Genomic DNA, 10,000 nt, shown 5'->3' with positions numbered 1-10,000 from the left:
CTCTATTCTACTCTACTCTACTTTATTCTATTCTACTCTACTCTATTCTATTCTACTCTATTCTCCTATATTCTACTCCACTCTACACTACTCTATTCTAATCTACTCGACTCTATTCTACTTTATTCTACTCTACTCTACTCTTTTCTACTCTACTCTGTTCGACTCTATTCTACATTCTAAATTATATAATCTATTACACTCTATTATACTCTATTCTACTCTATTATACTCTACTCTACTCTATTCTAAACTATTATACTCTATTCTACTCTATTATACTCTACTCTACTCTATTCTAAACTAGTCTACTCTATTCTACTCTGTTCTAAACTATTCTACTCTATTATACTCTATTCTACTCTATTTTACTCTACTCTACTCTATTCTAAACTATTATACTCTATTCTACTCTATTCTAAACTATTATACTCTATTCTACTCTACTCTGTCCTACAATTTTCTACTCTACTGAGATACCTATATTGACTCTACAATTGAAACATTAGACTCATCCTCATATTTCTCCCTGTATATTTATTCTCCTCAGGTGAATTTCATATCATACAATAGTTATTCATTTAAAGACACTCATCGTAGTCCCACTTTAGAGAGACGTTTGAATTCATTTCTGACATTATTTTCTGATATTAAGAACACATCCTTTACACCCCACACGAAGCCAATACCCATTGGTCTCAACCGTTTACTGTGTGTTTGGAAGCCATTCTATTAAATTGTACTATATTTAATCCTGTCGTATCCCACACCTCTCAGAGGACATGCTAATGACTGGCAATTGATATATCACTGTTTTCAAATCAACCACTTGCCTTGTTCCAATACCTCACTGTATTTACTGTTAAACTACTAGTAACTCCCTGAAGACCTAATACCTTGTCCTAGTATCTCCCTGGAGACCTAATACCTTGTCCTAGTATCTCCCTGAAGACCTAATACCTTGTCCTAGTATCTCCCTGAAGACCTAATACCTTGTCCTAGTATCTCCCTGGAGACCTAATATCTTGTCTTAGTATCTCCCTGAAGACCTAATACCTTGTCCTAGTATCTCCCTGGAGACCTAATACCTTGTCCTAGTATCTCCCTGAAGACCTAATATCTTGTCTTAGTATCTCCCTGAAGACCTAATACCTTGTCCTAGTATCTCCCTGAAGACCTAATATCTTGTCTTAGTATCTCCCTGAAGACCTAATACCTTGTCATAGTATCTCCCTGAAGACGTAATTACGTGTCCTAATATCTCCCTGAAGACCTAATACCTTGTCCTAGTAACTCCCTGAAGACCTAATACCTTGTCCTAGTATCTCCCTGAAGACCTAATACCTTGTCCTAGTAACTCCCTGAAGACCTAATATCTTGTCTTAGTATCTCCCTGGAGACCTAATACCTTGTCCTAGTATCTCCCTGAAGACCTAATACCTTGTCCTAGTATCTCCCTGAAGACCTAATATCTTGTCTTAGTATCTCCCTGAAGACCTAATATCTTGTCATAGTATCTCCCTGAAGACGTAATTACGTGTCCTAATATCTCCCTGAAGACCTAATACCTTGTCCTAGTATCTCCCTGAAGACCTAATGCCTTGTCCTAGTATCTCCCTGAAGACCTAATATCTTGTCTTAGTATCTCCCTGGAGACCTAATGCCTTGTCCTAGTATCTCCCTGAAGACCTAATATCTTGTCCTAGTATCTCCCTGAAGACATAATACCTTGTCCTAATATAATGTGTAATTACTCGTCCTAATATCTCCCAGAATGTGTAAACACGTGTCCTAATATCTCCCAGAATGTGTAATATCTTGTCCTAATATCTCCCAGAATGTGTAATTACTTGTCCTAATATCTCCCAGAATACCTAATTGCTTGTCCTAATATCTCCCAGACTGTCTGCCCAACCGGTGACATTGCAGTGTGTTGTCTCCCCCACCAGGTGAGATCCGCATGGTGTTCGTCCTCTACAGGAACCTGGGCTCCTATCTGTCTACAGATAATGCCAGTGTTGGTCTGGGCAGCGAGGCTCTGTATCCCAACTACTCTGTCATAGTCAACTCTCCTGTTATTACTGCCTCTATCAACAAGGAGAGCAACAAGGTCTATCTGTCTGAACCGGTGGTCTTCACTGTCAAACACCTACAGGTATATATACCGGAGAATTCACACGGCTTACACGCACGCTTACACACAAACACACTCACACTCACACACACACACACACACACACACACACACACACACACACACACACACACACACACACACACAGACACACAGACATACAGACATACAGAAATACAGACATACAGACATACAGACATACAAGCACGCACACGCACACGCACACGCACACACACAGACACAGACACACACACACACACACACACACAGACACAGACACACACAGGCACAGACACAGACACACACAGGCACAGACACAGACACACGCACACACACAGACACAGACACGCACACACAGACACACACAGGCACACACACACACACACACAGACACACACAGGCACACACACACACACACACACAGACACACAGACACGCAGTCACAACCAGGTTTCCCTGTCTGAACCAGTGGTCTTCACTGTGAGGTAGGTTATACTGTACACACAGATGACTGCAGGCCACACACGTCATTCAATACCACTGTTTTGTCCTCTCACTAGGACCAATAGTATGGAGGCAGCTTCTATGGATGTACACCCAACCACACCATAACACACAACCACACCATAACACACAACCACACCATAACACACAACCACACCATAACACACAACCACACCATAACACACAACCACACCATAATACACAACCACACCATAACACACAACCACACCATAATACACAACCACACCATAATACACAACCACACCATAACACACAACCACACCATAATACACAACCACACCATAATACACAACCACACCATAACACACAACCACACCATAATACACAACCACACCATAACACACAACCACACCATAACACACAACCACACCATAATACACAACCACACCATAATACACAACCACACAATAATACACAACCACACCATAACACACACAACCACACCATAACACACAACCACACCATAACACACAACCACACCATAACACACACAACCACACCATAACACACAACCACACCATAATACATAACCACACCATAACACACAACCACACCATAACACACACAACCACACCATAACACACACAACCACACCATAACACACAACCACACCATAACACACAACCACACCATAATACACAACCACACCATAACACACAACCACACCATAATACACAACCACACCATAACACACAACCACACCATAACACACAACCACACCATAACACACAACCACACCATAACACACAACCACACCATAACACACAACCACACCATAACACACAACCACACCATAACACACAACCTGACCATAACACACAACCACACCATAACACACAACCACACCATAACACACAACCACACCATAACACACAACCACACCATAATACACAACCACACCATAATACACAACCACACCACAACACACAACTACACCATAACACACAACTACACCATAATACACAACCACACCATAACACACAACCACACCATAATACACAACCACACCATAATACACAACCACACCATAACACACAACCACACCATAACACACAACCACACCATAACACACAACCACACCATAACACACAACCACACCATAACACACAACCACAATATAATACACAACCACACCACAACACACAACCACACCATAACACACAACCACACCATAATACACAACCACACCATAATACACAACCACACCACAACACACAACTACACCATAACACACAACTACACCATAATACACAACACCATAATACACAACCACACCATAACACACAACCACACCATAACACACAACCACACCATAACACACAACCACACCATAACACACACCCACACCATAACACACAACCACACCATAACACACAACTACACCATAACACACAACTACACCATAATACACAACACCATAATACACAACCACACCATAACACACAACCACACCATAACACACAACCACACAACCACACCATAACACACAACCACACCATAACACACAACCACACCATAACACACAACCACACCATAACACACAACCACACCATAACACACAACCACACCGTGCTTCTACACCTGCATTCTAGCTGCATTCTAGCTGTTTGGGGTTTTAGGCTGGGTTTCTGTACAGCACTTCGAGATATTATCTGATGTACGAAGGGCTATATAAAATAAAATTGATTGATTGATTGATTGATAATACCCAACCACACCATAACACACAACCACACCATAACACACAACCACACCATAATACACAACCACACCATAACACACAACCACACCATAACACACAACCACACCATAATACCCAACCACACCATAACACACAACCACACCATAATACACAACCACACCATAACACACAACCACACCATAACACACAACCACACCATAACACACAACCACACCATAATACCCAACCACACCATAACACACAACCACACCATAATACACAACCACACCATAACACACAACCACACCATAACACACAACCACACCATAACACACAACCACACCATAATACCCAACCACACCATAATACACAACCACACCATAAAACACAACCACACCATAACACACAACCACACCATAACACACAACCACACCATAATTCACAACCACACCATAATACACAACCACACTACAACACACAACTACACCATAACACACAACTACACCATAATACACAACCACACCATAACACACAACACCATAACACACAACCACACCATAACACACAACTACACCATAACACACAACCACACCATAGCACACAACCACACAACCACACCATAACACACAACCACACCATAACACACAACCACACCATAACACACAACCACACCATAACACACAACACCATAATACACAACCACACCATAACACACAACACCATAATACACAACCACACCATAACACACAACACCATAACACACAACCACACCATAACACACAACCACACCATAATACACAACCACACCATAACACACAACCACACCATAACACACAACCACACCATAATACACAACCACACCATAACACACAACCACACCATAACACACAACCACACAACCACACCATAACACACAACCAAACCATAATACACAACCACACCATAACACACAACCACACAACCACACCATAACACACAACCACACCATAATACACAACCACACCATAACACACAACCACACCATAATACACAACCACACCATAACACACAACCACACCATAACACACAACCACACCATAATACACAACCACACCATAACACACAACCACACCATAATACACAACCACACTATAATACACACAACCCCACCATAACACACAACCCCACCATAACACACAACCACACCATAATACCCAACCACACCATAACACACAACCACACCATAACACACAACCACACCATAACACACAACCACACAACCACACCATAACACACAACCACACCATAATACCCAACCACACCATAACACACAACCACACCATAACACACAACCACACAACCCCACCATAACACACAACCACACCATAATACCCAACCACACCATAACACCGTATGGACACTCAGAGACACTGATATAAATGTTCCACACACAAACAGCCTGCTAGCACTTTACAGCAAATCATTTGTTGTGGACAAGTCTGCTCAGCAACACCCAGGCCTTCAGCAAGACGACACACATATTGACTCATTCAGAGTCATACATCCTTCTGTCTGTTTATCACTTGTCCTCTCACACATTCTGTTCCTCTCCCCCCACTATCTCTCTCCCTCCCTCCCCCTCCCCCTCTCTCTCTCCCCCTACCTCTCCTCTCCCCCTCTCTCTCTTTCTCCCCCTACCTCTCCTCTCTCCCCCTCCCTCCCCCTCTCTCTCTTTCTACCCTTACTGCTCCTCTCTCCCACCTACCTCTCCCCTCCCCCTCTCTCTCCCTCCCTCCCCCTCTCTCTCTTTCTCCCCCTACCTCTCCTCTCTCCCACCTACCTCTCCCCTCTCTCTCCCTCCCTCCCCCTCTCTCTCTTTCTCCCCCTACCTCTCCTCTCTCCCACCTACCTCTCCCCTCCCCCTCTCTCCCTCCCTCCCCCTCTCTTTCGCTACCCCTACCTCTCCTCTCTCTCTCCCTCTCTCTCTCCCTCCCCCCTACCTCTCCTCTCTCCCTCTCTCTCCCCCTCCCTCCCCCTCCCTCCCTCTCCTCTCTCTCCCCCTCTCTCCCCCTACCTCTCCTCTCTCCCCCTCCCTCCCCCTACCTCTCCTCTCCTCTCTCCCCCTCCCTCCCCCTACCTCTCCTCTCCTCTCTCTCCCCCTCCCTCCCCCTACCTCTCATCTCTATCTCCCCCCTCTCCTCTCTCTCCCCCTCTCTCCCCCTACCTCTCCTCTTTCCCCCTCCCTCCCCCTACCTCTCCTCTCCTCTCTCTCCCCCTCCCTCCCCCCTACCTCTCCTCTCCTCTCTCTCCCCCTCCCTCCCCCCTACCTCTCCTCTCCCAGCATTCAGAGGAGAACTTCAACCCCAACTGTTCATTCTGGAGTTATTCCAAGCGGTCCATGACCGGGTTCTGGTCCAGTCAGGACTGTAGACTACTGGACACCAACAGAACACACACCACCTGCTCCTGTACTCACCTGACCAGCTTTGCTGTACTGATGGCACACGTTGAAGTCAAGGTAGGTCAGAGATTGACTAGTCATGTCTGGGCCTGCTGTACTGATGGCACACGTTGAAGTCAAGGTAGGTCAGAGATTGACTAGTCATGTCTGGGCCTGCTGTACTGATGGCACATGTTGAAGTCAAGGTAGGTCAGAGATTGACTAGTCATGTCTGGGCCTGCTGTACTGATGGCACACGTTGAAGTCAAGGTAGGTCAGAGATTGACTAGTCATGTCTGGGCCTGCTGTACTGATGGCACACGTTGAAGTCAAGGTAGGTCAGAGATTGACTAGTCATGTCTGGGCCTGCTGTACTGATGGCACACGTTGAAGTCAAGGTAGGTCAGAGATTGACTAGTCATGTCTGGGCCTGCTGTACTGATGGCACACGTTGAAGTCAAGGTAGGTCAGAGATTGACTAGTCATGTCTGGGCCTGCTGTACTGATGGCACACGTTGAAGTCAAGGTAGGTCAGAGATTGACTAGTCATGTCTAAAGGTGTGTGATTGATGAGTCAGGGCCCCATAATAAAGGCTTGTGATTGATGAGTCAGGGCCCCATAATAAAGGCTTGTGATTGATGCGTCAGGGCCCCATAATAAAGGCTTGTGATTGATGCGTCAGGGCCCCATAATAAAGGCTTGTGATTGATGCGTCAGGGCCCCAAAATAAAGGCTTGTGATTGATGCGTCAGGGCCCCATAATAAAGGCTTGTGATTGATGCGTCAGGGCCTAATAATAAAGGCTTGTGATTGATGCGTCAGGGCCTAATAATAAAGGCTTGTGATTGATGCGTCAGGGCCCCATAATAAAGGCTTGTGATTGATGCGTCAGGGCCTAATAATAAAGGCTTGTGATTGATGCGTCAGGGCCCCATAATAAAGGCTTGTGATTGATGCGTCAGGGCCTAATAATAAAGGCTTGTGATTGATGCGTCAGGGCCCCATAATAAAGGCTTGTGATTAATGCGTCAGGGCCCCATAATAAAGGCTTGTGATTGATGCGTCAGGGCCTAATAATAAATGCTTGTGATTGATGCGTCAGGGCCCCATAATAAAGGCTTGTGATTGATGCGTCAGGGCCCCATAATAAAGGCTTGTGATTGATGCGTCAGGGCCCCATAATAAAGGCTTGTGATTGATGCGTCAGGGCCCCATAATAAAGGTGTGTGTTAGCAATTGATGTTCCTCTTCAATAACATGGACCATAAAGCAAATCAGGGGGAGAAAAAGCGGTTTATTCAAGGAGAACGAATCATAGATGTTATGCTGGGAAGTAGATGGTCGATGTTCATTCTTCCCTGTCCTCAGTGATTCCTCCACAGAACAACGGGACAGGATGTCATTTATAACCCCTCAACCCTAGCCTGTGGTCGACCAATTAGAATTCCTTGCAGTAAAATTGGGTCAATGGCCAAATAACAGGTATCCTATTTCAAGCTCAATGTATAGACAATTTGCACCACAACTTGCCACATGTAGCAGGGTCCAGGGCAGAAACCTATACGCAGATTCTAAACAGATTCTAAACAGATTCTACAGATTCTAAACAGATTCTACGCAGATTCTAAACAGATTCTAACATATTTTAACAGATTCTAAACAGATTCTACAGATTCTAAACAGATTCTAACATATTTTAACAGATTATAAACAGATTATAAACAGATTATACGCAGATTCTAAACAGATTCTAACATATTTTAACAGATTCTAAACAGATTCTAACATATTTTAACAGATTCTAAACAGATTCTACAGATTCTAAACAGATTCTAACATATTTTAACAGATTATAAACAGATTATAAACAGATTATACGCAGATTCTAAACAGATTCTAACATATTTTAACAGATTCTAAACAGATTCTACAGATTCTAAAAAGATTCTAAACAGATTCTACAGATTCTAAACAGATTCTAACCAGATTCTAACTGATTCTAAACAGATTCTGAACAGATTCTAAACAGATTCTAAACAGATTCTAAACAGATTCTAAACAGATTCTAAACAGATTCTAAACAGATTCTAAACAGATTCTACGCAGATTCTACGCAGATTCTAAACAGGTTCTAACAGATTCTAAACAGATTCTAAACAGATTCTAAACAGATTCTAAACAGGTTATAAACATATTCTACACAGATTCTAAACAGATTCTACACAGATTCTTAACAGATGTCAACCTGAAAAACAACTGTTTCCATTGATCATTAATTCCCCATTGACCTCTAGTCCTCTGTGTTGTGTATTATCTTAAAATATTCTTACACTTGTGATTGATTTGTCAGGTCCTCATAATAAAGGATTGTGATTGGTGGCAGGTCCTTATAATAAAGGACTGTGATTGGTGGGTCAGGTCCTCATAATAAAGGACTGTGATTGGTGGGTCAGGTCCTTATAATAAAGGACTGTGATTGGTGGGTCAGGTCCTCATAATAAAGGATTGTGATTGGTGGGTCAGGTCCTCATAATAAAGGATTGTGATTGGTGGGTCAGGTCCTTATAATAAAGGACTGTGATTGGTGTGTCAGGTCCTCATAATAAAGGACTGTGATTGGTGGGTCAGGTCCTTATAATAAAGGACTGTGATTGGTGGGTCAGGTCCTTATAATAAAGGATTGTGATTGGTGGGTCAGGTCCTCATAATAAAGGATTGTGATTGGTGGGTCAGGTCCTTATAATAAAGGATTGTGATTGGTGGGTCAGGTCCTCATAATAAAGGACTGTGATTGGTGGGTCAGGTCCTCATAATAAAGGATTGTGATTGGTGGGTCAGGTCCTCATAATAAAGGACTGTGATTGGTGGGTCAGGTCCTTTTAATAAAGGATTGTGATTGGTGGGTCAGGTCCTCAAGATACAGGACTGTGATTGGTGGGTCAGGTCCTTATAATAAAGGATTCTGATTGGTGGGTCAGGTCCTTATAATAAAGGATTCTGATTGGTGGGTCAGGCCCTTATAATAAAGGATTCTGATTGGTGGGTCAGGTCCTTATAATAAAGGATTGTGATTGGTGGGTCAGGTCCTCAAGATACAGGACTGTGATTGGTGGGTCAGGTCCTTATAATAAAGGATTCTGATTGGTGGGTCAGGTCCTTATAATAAAGGATTCTGATTGGTGGGTCAGGTCCTAATAATAAAGGATTCTGATTGGTGGGTCAGGTCCTCGTGATACAGGA

At 43.5% G+C, this 10,000-nt stretch overlaps 1 protein-coding gene across 7 annotated transcripts in view; it reads left to right on the top strand.

Moving 5' to 3' along the window:
* Positions 1-10,000, top strand: part of LOC129842060 (adhesion G protein-coupled receptor L3-like) — a 362,294-nt gene that overhangs the window by 310,937 nt on the left and 41,357 nt on the right. For all 7 annotated transcript variants that reach the window (XM_055910441.1, XM_055910442.1, XM_055910440.1 and 4 more), the window contains 2 exons: positions 1,950-2,155; positions 6,661-6,837. In XM_055910441.1, the coding sequence (XP_055766416.1) occupies positions 1,950-2,155; positions 6,661-6,837 (383 nt within the window). The remainder of the gene's footprint in view (positions 1-1,949; positions 2,156-6,660; positions 6,838-10,000) is intronic.

The sequence above is a fragment of the Salvelinus fontinalis genome, unplaced genomic scaffold (genome assembly GCF_029448725.1).
Source record: "Salvelinus fontinalis isolate EN_2023a unplaced genomic scaffold, ASM2944872v1 scaffold_0010, whole genome shotgun sequence".
In the NCBI taxonomy this organism is placed as follows: domain Eukaryota; kingdom Metazoa; phylum Chordata; class Actinopteri; order Salmoniformes; family Salmonidae; genus Salvelinus; species Salvelinus fontinalis.
This window is presented reverse-complemented; position numbering and strand designations above follow the sequence as displayed.